The sequence below is a fragment of the Hemibagrus wyckioides genome, linkage group LG09 (assembly GCF_019097595.1).
Source record: "Hemibagrus wyckioides isolate EC202008001 linkage group LG09, SWU_Hwy_1.0, whole genome shotgun sequence".
In the NCBI taxonomy this organism is placed as follows: Eukaryota; Metazoa; Chordata; class Actinopteri; order Siluriformes; family Bagridae; genus Hemibagrus; species Hemibagrus wyckioides.
This window is the reverse complement of record NC_080718.1, coordinates 13,795,786-13,818,901: the sequence shown is the minus strand read 5'-3', so window position 1 is coordinate 13,818,901 and position 23,116 is coordinate 13,795,786. Positions and strand designations below refer to the sequence as shown.

Below are 23,116 nucleotides of genomic sequence, written 5' to 3'. Positions count from 1 at the left end.
GGAAATAAATCAACTCATTAGACTTGGTTGTGTACAAATGAGCTCAACAATCCAAACCCTAAATGAAAATTATTTTTCCTCTTCTGCATAAACCTTTTTTCTCCATTCCACTCCTCATCACTGTCCTCACTGTCAGATATGATTTGCCTAACATTCCAATTCTTCTCTTGCTTTCCATCAAACAACTTGATGTCCATTTTTCTGGCACAATGTGTTATAAGAAGTAAAATTAAATTAAAAAAAAAGAAAAGAAATATTTTTATATTATGCATAAATACTTGTGATGACATCAAAACACATTGTCAGCAAAAACTTCCTTAAAAACTAGCCCTTATCACACAACATTGCCTTGAGGCAACAAAAAGAAAAACTTATTTTCTCAACATGCAAAGTACCAAAAAAACATTAAACCATGATGACAATGCCTTCATGCATGCACATATATTTTTAATTTACAGTTAATTTCATTTTAAATTAGATTACCAAAGTACAAAGTACCAACTTTAGAAAATTTCATTCAATCATTTTTCTGACTCCTCCCATCATTTCAGAGTCTTGCTACTAAAAAAGGGTTTCATTAATTTCATTACCTTTTCTCTCTCACACAGGTGTGCCATGCAATATTATCTCTTTTACAGCTTGTGTGTGTAGCTGTGCCGTGGAGATCCTTTATTATTACTATTATTTTACAATAATCTATATTATACGTGCACCTATTATTTCATCAGAATCAGAAAAAGTTTTATTGCCAGGTACAGCAAAGCGTCAGCAAAGAGCACTTTACAGTACTAGGAATTTGTCTTGGTGTCAGGTGCAAACATGTACACAGGTATGTGATGTCTGTACAAATGTACACAATTTTAGAAAAGAGCTAGAATAAGTTAAATAAATACTTTATAAAGTGACTTGCATGAGAAGTAGTGCAATAGAAAGTAAAAAGTGAAAGTGACTGTCCAAACCTATATACAGATGTGAGGTATGTACACAGTCTAGAATGAGATAAATATGGTGTACAAAAGTGTGAGTTTGAATGAACAGTAGTGCAATTTACAATGTGGAAGTGAGTGTCAGGGTTGGGGGGATCATCTGGGGGTAAGTGAGGCACTGTTCAGCAAGCTGACTGCAGTGGGGAAGAAAATGTTTGTGGCGTGAGGTCCTGGTCCTGATGGACCGGAGCCTCTTGCCAGAGGGGAGGGACTGAAAAAGTTCATTTCTGGGATGAGAGGGGTCGGCTGCGAATTTGGCTGCGCGTCTCCAAGTCCTGGAGAGGTACAGCTCCTGGAGAGATGGGAGACTGCAGCCGATCACCTTCTCAGCAGAGTGGATGACACGCTGAAGCTTGGCCTTGTCCCTGGCTGTAGCTGCAGCAAACCAGACTGTGATGGAGGATGTGAGGATAGATTCGATGATGGCAGTGTAGAAGTTCACCAGCATCTTCTCAGGGAGAAGATTCCTGATTTATGCTGCCACTACTGTATGAATTATTCATTGGTTTTTTTTTTACAGCTTCTCTTCTCTTATTGTTCTCTCATCTCTCATCTGTCTTGCTGCTTATATCTTGTCTACTTCATGCTCTTGGTGACTTTTCTATACTATTTCTTTGAGGGTGGAATCATCAGAGAGTATCTCCGAGACTTGAGTCAATCACCATACTAGTATTTATAGTGCTGAGAATTCCTTTTCTACTGACAGAACAGCCGAATGATGGAGTCTGTTCTGGCCCATTGTTCACCTAAACCATGTCTGTATTTTAACTTAAATACTGCATTAGTTGAATAATAGAAAGTCATGATGTTCAGAATGTAATATCTTAGCGCTTTAACAGTTTATATTTTATTTAGATCTATCTTGGGCTTATTTAATTTAAGGCTTTTTTACGTCTTGGGTATGGAATAATAATCAAACGGGTCCTATATGTCAGGGGTTTTCAGAATCAGAGACAGTGGGCCTCCTTTTTGACACAACATACATTTGTTAGCCTGCTTTTATCAACTGTGTTAACATTAAATATTAGAAGTTAGACTTTTATCTGAATAATAAGATTGTTGTGTTTTCTGACATTTTTATTGCTGTCCTGCTCAAAGGCTGAAAGGTATTTTAGTCACGTGGTGGGAAAGCGGCGCTGCGCAGACCGATAAGTGTACGACATTAAAGTATCGCGAGAGCTATTCTAGCACATATTCCAGCGCACACTCTCGCGGTATTTTGGTGTGTGTGTGTGTGTGTGTGCACGCGTGCAGAGAGAGATGTCAGTCAAAATCGTGTACAGTAAACATCAACATTTCATTAATTCCTCTGCACTCCGGTGGCAAAATTCAGGATAAAACATTCGGGGCTAGATTAAAATCATCCTGGGCTCGATCCCCGAATGAATAGCCCTAGTGACGCCCCTGGTGGCAGACCAGTCAGGGTGCCCATGCTGACCCCTGTGCACCGCCGAAAGTGCCAACAATGGGAACATGAGCATTAGATCTGGACCACGGAGCAATGGAAGAAGGTAGCCTGGTCTGATGAATCATGTTTTCATTTGTATCACATGGATGGCTGGGTGCATGTGCGTCACTTACCAGGGGAACACATGGCACCAGTATGCATTATTATAAGGCAAGCCAGCGGAGACAGCGTCATGCTTTGCGTAATGTTCTGCTATGAATCCTTGGGTCCTGCCATCCATGTGGATGTTACTTTGACATGTACCTCCTTCCTACGCATTGTTGTAGACCATGTACATCCTTTCATGGAAACTGTATTCCCTGATGGCTGTGGCCTCTTTCAGAAGGATAATGCACCATGCCACAAAGTAAAAATGGCTCAAGAATAGTTTGATGAGCACTATAATGAGGTGTTGACTTGGCCTCCAAATCCCCCAGATCTCAGTCCAGTTGAGCATCTGTAGGATGTGCTGGACAAACAAGTCAGATCCATGGAGGCCCCAACTCGCAACTTAAGGGATTTAAGGACTTAAGGGATCTGCTGCTAAAATCTTGGTGCCAGATACCACACACACCTTCAGGGATCTGAAGAGTCCATGCCTCAAGGGGTCATGGCTGTTTTGGCAGCAAAAGGGGGTCCAACACAATATTTGGCAGGTGGTCATAATGTTATGGCTGATCAGTGTATTTCTCATAACATTTTAAGCCAGGGCATGACGTTACCTTTTCTTTCTGCATGAGTGCGTGCACTGAAAATCTCTGGAAACCGGTGCTCCACAGGAAATTGCTGCTAACGTGTCTGGATTCGCGTTAAAGCTGCCCCACCTTACCGCATCTCCTACCCCACCTCCAATGATTGCTGTAGATGTCATTGTGGTGTGTTTGGACAAATCAAATGAATCAAGGTAACAATAAGATGTACATGGCTTCTCACAATGTATTAGTAAAGAAGCAAAGAAGCACTAAATCCAGAGAAAAGAGCTGTACAATTAATTTTCGATATCAAAAGACAAAATCTGTACATGGCACCTGTATTAGGTATATCTATATCTGTTCATTCAATTTAAACCAAGTGAAAATAACATAACAACATAACAATTGTGAGAGAAACAAAATAGCCATGTGATAATACATACTTAAATGTTCAACAAAAGGGGGGATTAATGACTCGCTGAAGCATAGCATGAACACATTTAATAACTCCTGCTCCGTCCAAACATCCCAAGGTAACACAACAAACCTCATTAACCACCTTAAAAGCCACCATAAAGTGCAATATCAAGAATTTCAAAATCTGAAGACACAAGCAGCAACCACATAAAATCCCCGACCATCCACGACACAGAGAACAATACCGGGGACGTTGTTAAACGCAATACAATATTCACATTGCTCGCAAAGGCACAAGGAAATAATGGAGGCGATCGCGTATCATGTAGCCAAAGATATGTGTCCAATAAGCACAGTGAGCAGCGAGGGGTTTAAAAAAATGATTGCCACACTTGACAAAAGATACAACATTCCCTCATGCAACCATTTTTCCAAAGTTGCGCTGCCCTCGCTGTATGCGAAATGCAGACTGGAAATAGAAAGAGAAATTCGCAGCATTGAATATTTTGCTGCAACAACCGACTTATGGTCAAGTAGAAGTACAGAACCGTATTTGAGCTTGACTGGTCATTTCATTGACAGTAAGTTTGAGATGAAAAGCAAGCTTTTGCAAACTTCATTTTCCCACAAGACCATACAGCGGAGTCTATTGCAGCGGGCCTAAAAGAAGCGATCTCTGCATGGGGTTTGCTGGAGGAAAGACTCGTCTGCATTACAGCTGACGACGCAGCTAATATGATTAGGGCAGCGTCTATGAATAACTGGACGAGGCTACACTGCTTTGGTCATAGACTGCATTTAGCCATCGGTAAGTTGTGTTAACGTTTTTTTCCTTATAATGTGAAACTGGTAACACTTTACAATATGGTTTTATTTGTTAACATTAGTTAACAATGAAAAGTACTTCTAAAGCATTTATTATTATTTATCTTAGTTACCATTAATTTCAACATCAACAAATACTATTTTCTATTTTAATAATGTATTAGATTAGTAAATTTTATTTGATAGAGCTGAGCCAACATGAACTAACCATGAACAGTTGTATTTTTGTATTTTTTTAAATGCCTTTAGTATTTTTCTGATATTACAGTGACAACTGGAGTCATACAACCATCATCAAATTACAGATATTTAAAAGCCAAAAATAACACGTAGGATTTGACTGGTCAAATGCTATTACATCTGAATGTATGTGCACCCAGTGGAATTTAGAATAAGTCAGTGTTTACTAATAGTTTTACTAATAGTAATAATTAATAGTTGATATTAGTCTAATGTAGCTGTACATAATTATCAAAAATCCAAAGATTTATTTCTGATTAAAAGTTTCACAATAAACAAAGTCTTCTTATGCTGTGACTTGATAATGTTTTTCTGATGTGTTTTTGTTTTTTCTCTAGAGAATGCCATGAAGGATCCAAGAATTGACCGGGCTGTGGGCGTCTGCAAAAAGTTGGTGAGCACCTTCTCCTACAGCTGGCAGCGTAAGAGGGAGTTTATTGCAGCACAAAAGGAGCTGAAGCTCCCAGAACACTCACTGAAAACAGAGTGTCCAACGAGGTGGGGATCACGTCAAGCCATGATAGAGAGAGTCATCGAGCAGCAAAAGGCCATTGCACATGTCCTGTCTTCTGACAAGAAGTCTCGGCATCTCATCCCAACATGGCAGGACACGGATGTGCTAGAGGCAATCAACAAATCCCTGCAACCTCTAGTTAAGTTTACAGATGCACTGTCTGGCGAGACGTACGTCAGCGTGTCGTTTGTAAAGCCAGCTCTTCATCTTTTCAACTCGTCAATCTTGAAAGTTACGGATGATGATACTGACCTGTCAAGAGCAATAAAGTCTAAAATCCTGGAGTAGCTAAATGAAAAATACAGCGACCCACATATCCAGGCTCTGTTGGACATGGCATCTACTGTGGATCCACGTTTTAAGATGAGCGATAAGATTCAGCTACACCGCTGAAGACAACAAAGCATCAATACAAGCCAGACTGAAAGCTGAGATGCAGACTGTGGCAATGATGGTAATAAAAAAAAGAGATGCACTGAGATTTATCTAGTAATTTAATGCTGCTTAAAATTAGTTGTAATTGTCTTTTTGTGTGTTTAGGTGACACTCCCAGCACCACCACAAGAAAACACTGAGGAGAATGCTGAAGCTGGATGCGCTCCAAAGAAAAAGATGACTTGAGGAAGCTACTTTAAAACTACTGAACAAGACTTGCCATCTAGCAACCACAAACCCAGTGTAGCCTGTGAGCTGTAGTCTTACTTACAGTCATGCAACCTGGACAGTGCGGGGGACCCACTAAAATGGTGGAAAAAACATGAAAAGGTCTACCCAAGGCTTTCAAAAGTGGCAAAGAAATACTTGTGCATACCAGCCACAAGCTCTCCTTCAGAGAGGGCTTTTAGTACAGGCGGAAATGTAGTTACATGCTTGTAGTCTTCCCTAAAGCCAGATCAAATTGACAGGCTTGTGTTTTTAGCCCAAAATCTCTAACATGTATGCATAAATACGTACTTGTTGTAGGCATATTTCATATTTGATTTTGTTATTACCATTTGACACATAAGAGAGGCACAGTTTTATTTTTTATTAGTTTTAATTTACATTGTCAGAAGCCTCAGTATACACAAGGTTACAGCTGGGGTTTTATTAGCTGTTGAATGTACTTAACTACATTGAAAAAGGTGGATAGTGCCTGGCTAAGCAAATACATGAAACTATAAAGTTTAAGTACAGTTGTTAGGATGTTCTTGGTGGTTGTAAGTATAAAGGCATATCATAGGCCAGCAAAAACGGTTTTATTCTAAAAATGTTTTATTTTTATTCCAGTTTTATTCTAATTTAATTTTATCGCCATTTGACATGTAAAAGAGGCACAATTTTATTTTTACCAGAGTTAAAAAAAAACATTGTCAGAAGCCTCAATACAGTAACTTTTAGTATTCATCTTCTGGTTGTATTTTTTATATACAGTGTGGCTGTAAAGTGCAATAAAAATACTGAAGTGAATAAAAGTTCTTAACTAAAAGAATAATCGTGATTATTAATCATGATTAAAATTTTGAGCAAAATAATCATGATTATCATTTATCCTGTTATCGTGTAGCCCTAAAACTAACTAACCTGCATGGACTAGTCAAAAAAGAAAGACTGTCGCATTCCTGGGAGTCAAACCATGACGGACCTACAAAACCACAATCATACCTGAATTGTCAAATGATGAACCAACCTTGACGAATGATAACCAATATGGAATCCTCCCCCTACAAATGGGGGGGGGGGGGTGAAGGTTATAATAAACCACAAAGACCAATATCAGTAAAAAAAAAAATCCCAAACAAAAGTGAAAAAAGTTGGAAGTTATTCTAAGAGATTAATCCACATTAACCAACACATAGGTTATAATATATCAGGAGTTATTACATGTTATGAACGTTGCAACCGTCCTGTAAAATGTCATCAATGAAACGCTGAGCCTCTTCGGGAGAAGAGAAGATGCGGGTTTCAGAGTTAAATGTTACCTTCAGGTTAGCAGGATAGAGGAGAAAATGCTGAATCCCTTTCTGCCTTAGAGAAGCAATGCAAGATGAGAACACTTTGCGCCGCTGGGCAGTAGTGTTAGAATAATCGGCAAAGAAAAGAAGGTGAGACTGGCCATGTTGTATCTTGGTAACTGGCTGCCTGTATGCCTTCATATTGGCCTGGCAATCGTTGTACTTCAGAAGTTTAAAGATAAGGATCCTGGGCTTGTTTGAGGAAACCTCTTGACTGTTGAAAACACGACGAGCCTTTTCTATATCAATAACTCCTCATTCAGCCAAAGATGGAAACCAGATCGGGAGAAAATCAGTGGCATCACCCCCTTCTGCGTTTTCTGGAAGATTAGCAATGCGAAGATTGTTCAGAGACCGGTCTTCTAGCTCAGAAACGCGGGTTTGTAATTTAGAGGTCAGTGAGGTAGTTTCTCTAATCTGTAGCCTGTCCTCGCATTCAGCGGTTTGGATAATATCGGTGTGCTTGTGCAATAAAGTAAGGGAATTGCTCACCATAGAAACTTCCACCTCAAGGTTACTAAGTTTCTATTGAAAAGAGTCCACATCTTCCCGTATTGCCTTTACATCCACAGAAAGTTCACATAGTGTTCCCCTCATGTCATATATTAGCGCTGCTAAGTCCAAACTTTCCGCAAGTGGTTCGCTAGCATCTGTCACAGGAGTTAGCAGAGTCGGTCCGTCAAATAGCTGTTTCTTGACTTTCTTCTTTGCAAGTTTGGAATGTGGAGATGGAGTAGAAGGAGACATAACATCCGCTGTTCTCTTCTCTGTCGACTCCATTACTAATGTGGATTAATATAATTGTAAAAAAAAATCCCAGTTGGTTGAGCTTTCAAACAAAAAGAAAGAAAGTGGTTTGGCAGGATCAGGATTAAGCTGCCATCTTAGCTGGAGTCCAAACAGAAGTCATTATATTCTAGCATTTTTATTAAGGATAAATGAAATTAATTATTTGTTATGAGCTAGTCTCGGTGTGTGTGTGTGTGTGTGTGTGTACATGTGAGAGGACGGACAGCTGGAGGATTCTTGCAGGTAATCTATAATCTATAATCATCTCTAATCTATAATCATCTCTACTGTACAGTTATAAAACTCTGTGCTGGGATATTCATATCTCTCTGTATAGACACCTGATTTGTTCTTGTCTTACCCACTGACTTAGCACTTCCCCCTGTATGTGATGTTCAGGTGCTGTGGGTGTTGTCGGCGTACCAGGCAGATTGGAGTTTGGTGAATCTTAAGAGAAAATCGGCTCTGCACACGTCTGCAGCTGGAGGTCACACTGAGTGCTGCTAGTTTCTGGCACAGAGAGGTGTGTTAGAGAGCATCAGATCTTCTTTCTCTCTGTCTCTTTCTTTCTTTCCTGTGATTAATAAGATCATTTTCTTCACCTCCAGGATGCAGCCCGAAGCTGATAAACAAGGGTGGTTTGGTTCCCAAAATACACCACTACAAGGTGGCGATGTTGGAGTTGCAGAAGGCAGAGCAAGCGTTTACACAGTTCTCCAAACCCGGCGTGATTAATCCCAACCAGCTCTGGGCAGTCAGGCCTTCCAGCTCGCCGAGGAGAGCGACACTCCTGTGGAGAAAGTCTCAATGGAAAAGTTTGCGTATGTCCTGCAGGAACATCATGCTCCTGTGGACCAGGAACATCTGCAGAAGATCATTGTGGACCACAACAAGAAGCATGATGGCATGATAAACATCCCTTCTTCACAGGACAGGAGTATCTTGATGAAGAGTTTGTGTTGCCGTCCTATGGGATCAAGTGGAAGAAGAAGAAGATAGGTGGGAAAGGTGGAATGAGCAGGAAAGGGAGTAGGAAAAAAGTGAAGTTTATGGTTCCTCTGCCCATCTCCACCTTTCCTGCTGACATCATGGAGAAAAGACCAGCCCGTGGGCCGCAGAGGCTCACACGCCGCCTGCAGATGGCGCTCAACAGCAAGGCAGAGGTCAACAAGGTGTCCAAGGCGGGGAAGCCGGCTTTACTGCTCACCTTCAAGGATGCCAGAGAGTATGAGAACATCTGCATCGAGAGAGTGGAGCCAATCCTAACGAAACAGATCAGGTCTCACTTCCTACTGAACTACTTTATCTGCACTGATCACAAAAGATTTATATTTAGGAAAACAGATCTTTCATTATTGTCATTTAAACTCACCAAGAATACCAAAAATACATGTTTTTGCATTTTCACATGTACTTGTATATTCTAGCATTTTTATTACGGATAAATGACATAAATTATTTTTCATGAGCTAGTCTCTGTGTGTGTGTGTGTGTGTTTGTGTACAGGTGACAGGACTGATGGCTCTGATGCCTACTAACCCGCTCATCACCTGTATCTCGACAGGCTGCCTGAGAAGGAGTCTGTGAGCCCCTCATTGGACAGCAACCTTGAGGACTGCTGGATGTGGCCAGTAAAGTTTGAGAAGGGCAGCACTCTTCCTTCCACTCTGCATTACATCCAGACTATGCAGGCCCAAATCGACTGAGTGGGGCCTATTGTCAAGGAACACCTGGAGGCAGCCTAGCGTGAACAACAACGGTTGTATATTCGCTCCGCTCAGCCTCAGGAGTTACAGCCTGGGGACCAAGTGATGCTCCTAGTCACCAACACGGCTTGGAAATTCCTGGCTAAGTGACAGAGCCCATACACAGTCCTTGAGAGGATAGGACCTGTAAACTGTTTATATTTCTTGTTGAGATTTGTTTCCCCTTTCTACATCAATAAAACATTCTGCTTTGAATTTGTGTAGTTTCATTCTTTTATTATACAATTACAATTTACAATTTCTGGTTCAGTTTTGAGGATTCTGCCATAATATTGGTTCAGTTCTGGCTGTTTTGTGGACCTTCTGGATAATTTGCGGCTGAGTTCTGGGGTAAAGGTGGTGGCATTTTTGCTCTTGTCTGGCTGACACGTGTGGATTCTGGCACTGTTGTGGGTCAGTTATGGCTGATTTCTGGTGACATTGTGGAGTTGTGGCTGAGTTTTGGTCTGTTTCTGGTATTGGTCTGGTTGACTTTTGGCAAACCGCATTTGGGCCAGCTTTGGGCCATAATTCCATGTGGTATCTGGGCCAAACTTAAAGCCGAAACTCAGCCAGACTCGGCCCAGATCCAATTTGCTATCTGGGAACGCACACAGCGATGGCGGTTTTGGATGAGACCCGGTTGGACTTCTACATTTTATAATAAAATGTTCACATGTCAAGGGCATCGCTTTCCCGTGACGTTCCTTTGTTGTTAAACTACCGGAACCGGTAATAAAGTTTTGTCCAGGCTTCTGATTGGCTAGGCATGTGACAACACTTAACAGGGCGTTTTGCATTTTCATGTGGACAAAGATATTTTTAACACGTAGGTCGTGTGGACAGAATTTTTTTAAAAAAGAAGAAAAATCTCTGTTTTTAAAAATACCCAGTTACATATGGACATAGCCTTTTAATCTAGCCCCGAATGTTTTATCCCGAATTTTGCCACCGGAGTGTAGAGGAATTAAGTAAATGTTGACTGTTTTATTAGAGCACTGTGGCCGTTTACTGTACACGAATTTGACATCTCTCTCCACGCGCGCACACACACACACACACACACACACACACACACACACACACACACACACGCTCGCGCCAAAATACCGCGAGAGTGTGCGCTGGAATATGCGCTAGAACAGCTCTCGCGATACTTTAATGTCATACACTTATCGGTCTGCGCAGCGCCGCTTTCACACCACGTGACTAAAATACCTTTCAGCCTTTGAGCAGGACAGCAATAAAAATGTCAGAAAACACAACAATGTTATCTCACTTTTGTGAGATACTGTATATATATATATATATATATATATATATATATATATATATATATATATATATATATATATATATATAAATACTCTACCAGTCAAAAGTTTGGACACGTCTTCTAATTCCATGGTCTTTCCTGATGTTTATTTCTTTCTACATTGTAAAACAATGCTGAAGGCGGCCGAAATACACAATAATGTCCTTTGAACAGTTGATATTGAGATATGTCTGCTACTGATGCTCTGTAAAGCCTTCATAACGGCTCTAATCTGAGGTGCTGTTAATTGGTGATTTCTGAGGCTGGTAACTCTAAATTGCTCTAAAGCATTGTGGCTGACCCCAGACACCCCTCACACACACTCTTCACCCTCCTGCCATCTGGAAAGAGGTACCGGAGCATTCGGGCCCTCACAACCAGACTGTGTAACAGTTTCTTTCCTCAAGCCATCAGGCTCCTCAACACCCGGGACTGAACTGTTCTACACACACACACACACACACACACACACACACACACACACACATACACACACATACACACACATACACACACATACACACACATACACACACATACACACACATACACACACATACATACACACACTCTCTCTCTCTCTCTCTCTCTCTCTCTCTGACAGCATTTCACACTGTAACATGGCTGTTGTTTTAGAAAAATACTGATATGTAATACAACAATACTCTACTCTTTTTACTGTGTAATTATATGAGAAACAAATGAGAAATGTTTATGATGTTATAAAAAAAAGACACTTGAGACACGTGTGAATTGAACCAAAAAATAATTTATTAACTATTTACAAGCAACGACAAACTGTACACTTATTATGGTCCGTGTACTTTTTGGCATTTGAAGTTTGTTTTTATAAACAGAAACAAAAAACACGAAAATGAAATTGTTTTTTAATTATGTGATGAAAACATCAGACACCTTTTTAAAATTAGACTTGATTTTCTTTCCTCATTTATACTTTAAATAAAGAAAGTTCTATATCATAGAAACGGAAGAACAGCTGCATTTTCTTAGTCTAAAACCGGCCGTATCTCTTCTTCTGTCATTTGTGGCAGCGTGCAGTGTTTTACCGCGGTCCCTAAAATACCGCTTCTGAGTGTCTGTATAACTAACTTCACCGAGGTAGAACACTGCACGCTGCCACAAATGACAGAAGAAGAGATACGGCCGGTTTTAGACAAAGAAAATGCAGCTGTTTTTCCGTTTCTATGATATAAAACTTTCTTTATTTAAAGTATAAATGAGGAAAGAAAATCAAGTCTAATTTTAAAAAGGTGTCTGACGTTTTCATCACATAATTAAAAAACAATTTCATTTTCGTTTTTTTTGTTTCTGTTTCATAAAAAGAAACTTCAAATACCATAAAGTACACGGACCTATTACAGATATTAATATTTTATACACTATTTTAATATTTTATAACGCAACACTACATTTGTATAACTTAATATTAAAATCTAAATCTTAAAAATGTAATATTTACATATTTACATATTTACAACAATGCATGATTCTACAACAATACAATTTCTATTTATTTATTAATATATATAATATATTATATATAAATATATAAATAAACAACATTAATATTATAAAAATCCTATACATTTAACACAAACTAAACGCAAATGCAAAATACAAAAGAAACAACAGATTCTCACCACCCCACATGTTTAAAAGGCTGAAATCTCTCTCTGAAAAAAAAAAAGACTAATGCTGAAATCTAGAGGTGAAATACTTACCACACATACTTACCACACATACTTACCACAGATACTTACCACAGATACTTACCACACATCATGGATATGAGGTGATGAAGATGAGGTGATGACTGAGCTTCTGAACATACAGCTCTCCCATGTAAATAGAAACCCAGGGAACGGGGAATCGGACGATCCTCCTGATGAAACCCAGCTACCCATCCTGATCCACATGCTGCCGTCTACTCGGAGGGGCTTCTTGATCATCCTCTTCGTCCCTCCTCCTCCTTATGCCCTGGCGTGGGTCAGGAACATACAGCTGACCAGCCACAATGTGGTGAGGGTTAATCTGGACATGAGGCTGGGGCAGAGGAACTGTGAAACTCTGTGGATTCCCTGAAGGTGATGGCCTCCTCAATGGGGATGGTTGCATTACTGGGGATAGACTCATCACAGAGGAGAGGTTTCTGCAAGGGGATGGTCTCCTCCATACAGGAGAGAGGCCTCTCATAGGTGGAGATGGGCTCCCCACAGGTGGTGGGATCCATACAGGAGAGAGGCCTCTCATAGGTGGGGATGGGCCCCTCACAGGTGGTGGGATCCATACAGGTGGTGGGTTCCATAGAGGAGAGAGGCCTCTCATAGGTGGGGATGGGCACCTCACAGGTGGTGGGATCCATACAGGTGGTGGGTTCCATAGAGGAGAGAGGCCTCTCATAGGTGGGGATGGGCCCCTCACAGGTGGTGGGATCCATAGAGGAGAGAGGCTCCCCACAGGTGGTGGGATCCATGCAGGAGAGAGGCCTCTCATAGGTGGGGATGGGCCCCTCACAGGTGGTGGGATCCATACAGGAGAGAGGCCTCTCATAGGTGGGGATGGGATCCTCACAGGTGGTGGGGTCCATACAGGAGAGAGGCCTCTCATAGGTGGGGATGGGATCCTCACAGGTGGTGGGGTCCATACAGGAGAGAGCCCTCTCATAGGTGGGGATGGGATCCTCACAGGTGGTGGTGTCCATACAGGAGAGAGCCCTCTCATAGGTGGGGATGGGATCCTCACAGGTGGTGGTGTCCATACAGGAGAGAGCCCTCTCATAGGTGGGGATGGGCTCCTCACAGGTGGTGGGGTCCACACAGGAGAGAGGCCTCTCATAGGTGGGGATGGGCTCCTCACAGGTGGTGGGGTCCATACAGGAGAGAGGCCTCTCATAGGTGGGGATGGGCTCCTCACAGGTGGTGGGGTCCATACAGAAAAGGGACCTCTCATAGGTGGGGCTGGGCTCCCCACAGGTGGTGGGATCCATACAGGAGAGTGGCTTCTCATAGGCCAGTTGTCATCGTCCTCATCCTCAGGAAACACAAACGTCTCCCTCTGTGTCCCTGTGTCAAACAAGATGAACAGACAATGCGGCACATTTAAAAACATCTCATAAAAAGAAGCAGAAACCCTTTTTTAATAGCACTGTGTATGTTTTGTAAAGCAGGAAAACCTCCCTATCTAAACAAGACATATTTACACAAGCTATATTACTGTAATCTTCCTATAACAGTGCAGAAAAAACTCAGTATTTATATTCTGCATTTATAGGAGTTACTTACGCTATCACGGCTTCACTGTTACTCACACTGGTCACTTATCTCAATGCTCAAAAGTATCTTCCCCAAAACAATGCAGATTAAACTACATTTCTATTACAGTGTTTCTTTATCAGTTCCTTACTCCAACGCTTCACATCCCCTTTGAGTCCATTTGTGTCTCCTCTCAAAAATTCGCCCTTTATCATAAATGACACTACTCCTAAATATTTTATTCATTACAGCTATAAACAAATCCTTGCTGAACAGAAGTGAAACAAACAGCTTGATATTTTTGCCTAAGCTGCACTCTACATTAGCTCCATTTATTTCTAGCGATTGGTTTTGTTCAGCTAGCTGCCTTTCCTCACAGCCCCTTCCTCTCTCCGCTTTAACAACTCGACAAACACGGACAATGAAAAATCGTTCAAATAATAAAATAGATCATGTTATTGTAAACATTTTAACTTGTTTTATTCACTCTTTAAAAAAAACCTATGAACACTGAAAAACAATTACTTAGCTACATGCTAACTAGCCGTCTAGCTAATCTTGGCTAATACTCTTCGGCTTGTCTTAGTAAACTTTAATAAGCGTTAAATAAATATTCCGACTTTTATAAAAAGCTGATTTTAACATATCTGAAAACATTAACACTGTTTATTTCCTCCCTGCTCGTTTCACCGGAGTCTGCCGCTTTGTCCGCTAGCTTAATGATCGTGTCCGTAAAGCGATTAGCCAAATATCGATTAGCCGAATAGATTTTCTCCAAATCATCTAACCAAATAAAACGATATTCCCGATTGCGTTTTTTTTGTAATACCGCGGTGTTTAAAGGACTTTCTACTTAAGAGAAAAAGAGAAAAAGAGAAAAGTCAGTAACTGACCGTTCCAGGGGTCGTCCAGTCCGCTCCATCCGGGCTCGGGCTCCACATCCTGGTGCTGCTGAAGCGCGGTTCCTCCTCTGAAGTTCATCATCACTGCTGTAGAGTCGGTGTAGAAGTCAGGTCCAGTAGCGGAGTAAGAAGAAATCCCAAACTGGCGTGTAGAAAAATCACAAAGCAAAGGATAATCCAAGTCTTGCGATCTTCACAACCACGACACCTTAGAAACTCAGTTTAAACATAAACATTACGTCAAGGGTTCTGCGTCACTGCGCCGTGCGCATGCGCAGTGATTCCCCTCACTCTAAAAAAAACATGGCCGTCTATCTCTGAATATCTGAGCTTTATTTCTTATTCAATATTATTCTATATAAAATCCGCAAATACTTTTTCACAGCACTGTGTGTGTGTATATATATATATATATATATATATATATATATATATATATATATATGTGTGTGTGTGTGTATATATATATATATATATATATATATATTCAGATATATATATATTATATATGATTCAGATCATCAGTTTTATTATACCAAGATAATTATGCGAGTAAATACAAAATACTTAATCATTTATTAAGGGTAAAAAACTGTCCAAACCTGCCTGGCCCTATGTGAAAAAGTAATTGCCCCCAAAACCTAATAACCTGTTTGTGGCCCCTTCGGCAGGAACAACTGCAATCAAGCATAAGCAATAACTGGCAATGAGTCTTTCACATCACTCTGGAGGAAATTTGCTTCACTCTTCTTTGCAGAATTGTTTTAAATTGTTTTAATTCAGCCACATTGGAGGGTTTCTAGTATGAACAGTCTGTTTAAAGTGATGCCACAGAATCTCAATCAGATTTAAGTCTGGACTTTAACTAGGTAGCTAACTTCAAAACATTAATTTTTTTTTTTAGCCATTCAGAGCTGGACTTGCTGGTGTGTTTCGGATCACTGTCAGTTTTCTAGCAGCATTCACTAGTGGATTTGCTGGTTGCTTTTATGCAAAATGACTTACTACGAATGAAGAGAATGAAACAACTCAAAGCTACGCTGAACTCAGACCCAGCTGTCAGAGGGGAGGGAAGGAAAGGACCAATCAGACCCTTCTGTATGTCTACATGCAGATATAAGCAAAGGATGACATACTGCTCTCTGCGTCACTCTCTCATGCACACACTCTCTCTCACACTCTCACTCCTTATTCGGTGTCTTCTTGCCCTGGTTCAATACAGACAACCAACCCCACATTTACAACACATGTTCGTATGTCTGTCACACAGCAGATGGACACTGGTTATGAACTAATCCGTAGGTACAAACTCCAGTCCTGAAAGGCCAGCATCCAGTTTGGTGATTTTCCTGCTTTCACTCACATTTTAAACACAGAAATGCAACTGATGCATTAAAGGGTTCCATATTCATGGAATATGGCCAAATCCATATTATAATCTACGGATTAAGAATGGGATGTCATTAAAATTCATGTCCATGTAAAGGCAGACGTCCCAAAACTTTTGGCAATGTGGTGTATTTAACATGATCAGAACAAGACAGATGACCTTTAAAGTCTTTTAATTTTTCATCATAAAATTGACGTAATAAAGCCTCCAAAAGTCAGAATGCATAAACCCATGTGTATAAATCACACCAAAATATGAACAATAAGATCATAGAGGTCATCACAGAGAAGTAGTTTGAAACAGAATTTCACCAGCTGATGGAGGGATCTGTAACCATTCAGGGTGAACTGGAGGCAGTGGTGAGACATGTTTTCCATTGAGAGAACATCATCTTCAGACAGAATTTCACCTTCATCATCCTCCATCTATCTTGACTATCTATAAAAATATACAAAATGTTAGTTTCCAATGAAAGCACAGCAAGAATAAAACAGTGTGACATTTGACTACTATTTTTTATGCTGTCTGCTGCATAAACCTATCACAACCATTCTACTACAGGAAATAAATCGACTCATTAGACTTGGTTGTGTACAAATGAGCTCAACAATCCAAACCCTAAATGAAAATTATTTTTCCTCTTCTGCATAAACCTTTTTTCTCCATTCCACTCCTCATCACTGTCCTTACTGTCAGATATGATTTGCCTAACATTCCAATTCTGCTCTTGCTTTCCATCAAACAACCTGATGTCCATTTTTCTGGCACAATGTCTTAAAAGAAGAAAAAATTAAATCCAAAAAAGAAAATAAATATTTTTAATTCTGCATAAATACTTGTGATGACATCAAAACAGCAAAAACTTCCTTAAACATTACCCCTTATCACACAATGTTGCCTTGAGGCAACAAAAAGAAAAACTTATTTTCTAAACATGCAAAGTACCAAAAAAAACATTAAACCATGATGAAAATCTTCTTTATGCCTTCATGCATGCACATATATTTTTAATTTACAGTTAATGTCATTTTAAATTAGATTACCAAAGTAAATAATCTTACCTTCATCTCACACCATGTGCTCCTGCGACCATGTGGCAGAAAAGGAAGTCCCACCTTCAAATGATGCTGGATAGTGACCAGGGGCGTATCTAGGATTTGAATACATCAGGGGTTGAGCCTGAAACATCAGGGGCTACTTAGGGAGAGGGGGTAAGCAAGAATAACACGTTTTGTAAAAGCATTTTATGTAATATTGTTTAATAATAAACACAAATGAACACAAACAGTATGCAACTTTAGAAAATTTCATTCAATCATTTTTCTGACTCCTCCCATCATTTCAGAGTCTTGCTACTAAAAAGGGTTTCATTAATTTCATTACCTTTTCTCTCTCACACAGGTGTGCCATGCAATATTATCTCTTTTACAGCTTGTGTGTGTAGCTGTGCCGTGGAGATCCTTTATTATTACTATTATTTTACAATAATCTATATCCTACATGCACCTATTATTTCATCAGAATCAGAAAAAGTTTTATTGCCAGGTACAGCAAAGCATCAGCAAAGAGCACTTTACAGTACTAGGAATTTGTCTTGGTGTCAGGTGCAAACATGTACACAGGTATGTGATGTCTGTACAAATGTACACAATTTTAGAAAAGAGCTAGAATAAGTTAAATAAATACTTTATAAACATATGTGTCCAATAAGCACAGTGAGCAGCGAGGGGTTTAAAAAAAATGATTGCCACACTTGACAAAAGATACAACATTCCCTCACGCAACTATTTTTCTAAAGTTGCGCTGCCCTCGCTGTATGCGAAATGCAGACTGGAAATAGAAAGAGAAATTCGCAGCATTGAATATTTTGCTGCAACAACCGACTTATGGTCAAGTAGAAGTACAGAACTGTATTTGAGCTTGACTGGTCATTTCATTGACAGCGAGTCTGAGATGAAAAGCAAGCTTTTGCAAACTTCGTTTTCCCACAAGACCATACAGTGGAGTCTATTGCAGCGGGCCTAAAAGAAGCGATCTCTGCATGGGGTTTGCTGGAGGAAAGACTCGTCTGGGACCCCTGCCCTATGCGGGGCTCGACCCCAGACGCCCGTGGTGTGTGTGCGCACGCCAGCACACGGTGTAATGAGACCCATGCGCAGGATTCAGCGAAGCACTGCTTTTATTACATTTAAGACGCACCATAGGGAAACAAACATAACACTAGACATGGCATGGTTAACTAAACTAAACTAAACTAACCAAACCAAACCAAACCAAGACCTAGACCTAGACCTTAGCTTGGACATGGAACCTAGCAAACAAAACCCCAACAGAAACCACGGTAAAGATAACAATCATAGACAAGGACACAAACACAAGGATCCCTATTTATAGGGGTAGACATTAGGGCTAATGGGATACAGGTGACACAATCAGGATAGGAACAATAGGAAGGGCGTAACAAAAGACACACAAAGAAGCAGGCTTCCAAGGTTCACCTGTCAGCGCCCTCTCTGGGCCTGGCAGGGAACTGTCCAGCTGTTCCTGACAGCAGCTAATATGATTAGGGCAGCATCTATGAATAACTGGACGAGGCTACACTGCTTTGGTCATAGACTGCATTTAGCCATCGGTAAGGTGTGTTAACGTTTTTTTCCTTATAATGTGAAACTGGTAAGACTTTACAATAAGGTTTTATTTGTTAACATTAGTTAACTACATTAGTTAACAATGAAAAGTACTTCTAAAGCATTTATTATTATTTATCTTAGTTACCATTAATTTCAACATCAACAAATACTATTTTCTATTTTAATAATGTATTAGATTAGTAAATTTTATTTGATAGAGCTGAGCCAACATGAACTAACCATGAACAGTTGTATTTTTGTATTTTTTTAAATGCCTTTAGTATTTTTCTGATATTACAGTGACAACTGGAGTCATACAACCATCATCAAATTACAGATATTTAAAAGCCAAAAATAACACGTAGGATTTGACTGGTCAAATGCTATTACATCTGAATGTATGTGCACCCAGTGGAATTTAGAATAAGTCAGTGTTTACTAATAGTTTTACTAATAGTAATAATTAATAGTTGATATTAGTCTAATGTAGCTGTACATAATTATCAAAAATCCAAAGATTTATTTCTGATTAAAAGTTTCACAATAAACAAAGTCTTCTTATGCTGTGACTTGATAATGTTTTTCTGATGTGTTTTTGTTTTTTCTCTAGAGAATGCCATGAAGGATCCAAGAATTGACCGGGCTGTGGGCGTCTGCAAAAAGTTGGTGAGCACCTTCTCCTACAGCTGGCAGCGTAAGAGGGAGTTTATTGCAGCACAAAAGGAGCTGAAGCTCCCAGAACACTCACTGAAAACAGAGTGTCCAACGAGGTGGGGATCACGTCAAGCCATGATAGAGAGAGTCATCGAGCAGCAAAAGGCCATTGCACATGTCCTGTCTTCTGACAAGAAGTCTCGGCATCTCATCCCAACATGGCAGGACACGGATGTGCTAGAGGCAATCAACAAATCCCTGCAACCTCTAGTTAAGTTTACAGATGCACTGTCTGGCGAGACGTACGTCAGCGTGTCGTTTGTAAAGCCAGCTCTTCATCTTTTCAACTCGTCAATCTTGAAAGTTACGGATGATGATACTGACCTGTCAAGAGCAATAAAGTCTAAAATCCTGGAGTAGCTAAATGAAAAATACAGCGACCCACATATCCAGGCTCTGTTGGACATGGCATCTACTGTGGATCCACGTTTTAAGATGAGCGATAAGATTCAGCTACACCGCTGAAGACAACAAAGCATCAATACAAGCCAGACTGAAAGCTGAGATGCAGACTGTGGCAATGATGGTAATAAAAAAAAGAGATGCACTGAGATTTATCTAGTAATTTAATGCTGCTTAAAATTAGTTGTAATTGTCTTTTTATGTGTTTAGGTGACACTCCCAGCACCACCACAAGAAAACACTGAGGAGAATGCTGAAGCTGGATGCGCTCCAAAGAAAAAGATGACTTGAGGAAGCTACTTTAAAACTACTGAACAAGACTTGCCATCTAGCAACCACAAACCCAGTGTAGCCTGTGAGCTGTAGTCTTACTTACAGTCATGCAACCTGGACAGTGCGGGGGACCCACTAAAATGGTGGAAAAAACATGAAAAGGTCTACCCAAGGCTTTCAAAAGTGGCAAAGAAATACTTGTGCATACCAGCCACAAGCTCTCCTTCAGAGAGGGCTTTTAGTACAGGCGGAAATGTAGTTACATGCTTGTAGTCTTCCCTAAAGCCAGATCAAATTGACAGGCTTGTGTTTTTAGCCCAAAATCTCTAACATGTATGCATAAATACGTACTTGTTGTAGGCATATTTCATATTTGATTTTGTTATTACCATTTGACACATAAGAGAGGCACAGTTTTATTTTTTATTAGTTTTAATTTACATTGTCAGAAGCCTCAGTATACACAAGGTTACAGCTGGGGTTTTATTAGCTGTTGAATGTACTTAACTACATTGAAAAAGGTGGATAGTGCCTGGCTAAGCAAATACATGAAACTATAAAGTTTAAGTACAGTTGTTAGGATGTTCTTGGTGGTTGTAAGTATAAAGGCATATCATAGGCCAGCAAAAACGGTTTTATTCTAAAAATGTTTTATTTTTATTCCAGTTTTATTCTAATTTAATTTTATCGCCATTTGACATGTAAAAGAGGCACAATTTTATTTTTACCAGAGTTAAAAAAAAACATTGTCAGAAGCCTCAATACAGTAACTTTTAGTATTCATCTTCTGGTTGTATTTTTTATATACAGTGTGGCTGTAAAGTGCAATAAAAATACTGAAGTGAATAAAAGTTCTTAACTAAAAGAATAATCGTGATTATTAATCATGATTAAAATTTTGAGCAAAATAATCGTGATTATCATTTATGCTGTTATCGTGTAGCCCTAAAACTAACTAACCTGCATGGACTAGTCAAAAAAGAAAGACTGTCGCATTCCTGGGAGTCAAACCACGACGGACCTACAAAACCACAATCATACCTGAATTGTCAAATGATGAACCAACCTTGACGAATGATAACCAATATGGAATCCTCCCCCTACAAATGGGGGGGGGGGGGTGAAGGTTATAATAAACCACAAAGATCAATATCAGTAAAAAAAAAATCCCAAACAAAAGTGAAAAAAGTTGGAAGTTATTCTAAGAGATTAATCCACATTAACCAACACATAGGTTATAATATATCAGGAGTTATTACATATTATGAACGTTGCAACTGTCCTGTAAAATGTCATCACTGAAACGCTGAGCCTCTTCGGGAGAAGAGAAGATGCGGGTTTCAGAGTTAAATGTTACCTTCAGGTTAGCAGGATAGAGGAGAAAATGCTGAATCCCTTTCTGCCTTAGAGAAGCAATGCAAGATGAGAACGCTTTGCGCCGCTGGGCAGTAGTGTTAGAATAATCGGCAAAGAAAAGAAGGTGAGACTGGCCATGTTGTATCTTGGTAACTGGCTGCCTGTATGCCTTCATATTGGCCTGGCAATCGTTGTACTTCAGAAGATTAAAGATAAGGATCCTGGGCTTGTTTGAGGAAACCTCTTGACTGTTGGAAACACGACGAGCCTTTTCTATATCAATAACTCCTCATTCAGCCAAAGATGGAAACCAGATCGGGAGAAAATCAGTGGCATCACCCCCTTCTGCGTTTTCTGGAAGATTAGCAATGCGAAGATTGTTCAGAGACCGGTCTTCTAGCTCAGAAACGCGGGTTTGTAATTTAGAGGTCAGTGAGGTAGTTTCTCTAATCTGTAGCCTGTCCTCGCATTCAGCGGTTTGGATAATATCGGTGTGCTTGTGCAATAAAGTAAGGGAATTGCTCACCATAGAAACTTCCACCTCAAGGTTACTAAGTTTCTATTGAAAAGAGTCCATATCTTCCCGTATTGCCTTTACATCCACAGAAAGTTCACATAGTGTTCCCCTCATGTCATATATTAGCGCTGCTAAGTCCAAACTTTCCGCAAGTGGTTCGCTAGCATCTGTCACAGGAGTTAGCAGAGTCGGTTCGTCAAATAGCTGTTTCTTGACTTTCTTCTTTGCAAGTTTGGAATGTGGAGATGGAGTAGAAGGAGACATAACATCCGCTGTTCTCTTCTCTGTCGACTCCATTACTAATGTGGATAAATATAATTGTAAAAAAAAATCCCAGTTGGTTGAGCTTTCAAACAAAAAGAAAGAAAGTGGTTTGGCAGGATCAGGATTAAGCTGCCATCTTAGCTGGAGTCCAAACAGAAGTCATTATATTCTAGCATTTTTATTAAGGATAAATGAAATTAATTATTTGTTATGAGCTAGTCTCGGTGTGTGTGTGTACAGGTGAGAGGACGGACAGCTGGAGGATTCTTGCAGGTAATCTATAATCTATAATCATCTCTACTGTACAGTTATAAAACTCTGTGCTGGGATTCGCGTTCATATCTCTCTGTATAGACACCTGATTTGTTCTTGTCTTACCCACTGACTTAGCACTTCCCCCTGTATGTGATGTTCAGGTGTTGTGGGTGTTGT

At 40.0% G+C, this 23,116-nt stretch overlaps 2 protein-coding genes across 2 annotated transcripts; one reads left to right on the top strand and one right to left on the bottom strand.

The window, feature by feature from the left end:
* The first annotated feature begins 4,268 nt into the window (after positions 1 to 4,268).
* Positions 4,269 to 5,796, top strand: LOC131359088 (E3 SUMO-protein ligase ZBED1-like). The gene is made up of 3 exons (XM_058398650.1): positions 4,269 to 4,350; positions 4,946 to 5,575; positions 5,662 to 5,796. Exons 1-2 carry the CDS (start codon positions 4,278 to 4,280, stop codon positions 5,407 to 5,409), a joined length of 537 nt encoding a protein of 178 aa, XP_058254633.1. The 5' UTR covers positions 4,269 to 4,277; the 3' UTR covers positions 5,410 to 5,575; positions 5,662 to 5,796.
* A 6,760-nt stretch (positions 5,797 to 12,556) lies between these two features.
* On the bottom strand, positions 12,557 to 17,709 carry LOC131359669 (cell surface glycoprotein 1-like). The gene is made up of 4 exons (XM_058399708.1): positions 17,590 to 17,709; positions 16,840 to 16,966; positions 15,130 to 15,280; positions 12,557 to 14,047 (listed from the first exon to the last, which is right to left on the bottom strand). Exon 4 carries the CDS (start codon positions 13,969 to 13,971, stop codon positions 13,012 to 13,014), a length of 960 nt encoding a protein of 319 aa, XP_058255691.1. The 5' UTR covers positions 13,972 to 14,047; positions 15,130 to 15,280; positions 16,840 to 16,966; positions 17,590 to 17,709; the 3' UTR covers positions 12,557 to 13,011.
* Positions 17,710 to 23,116: the final 5,407 nt, after the last annotated feature.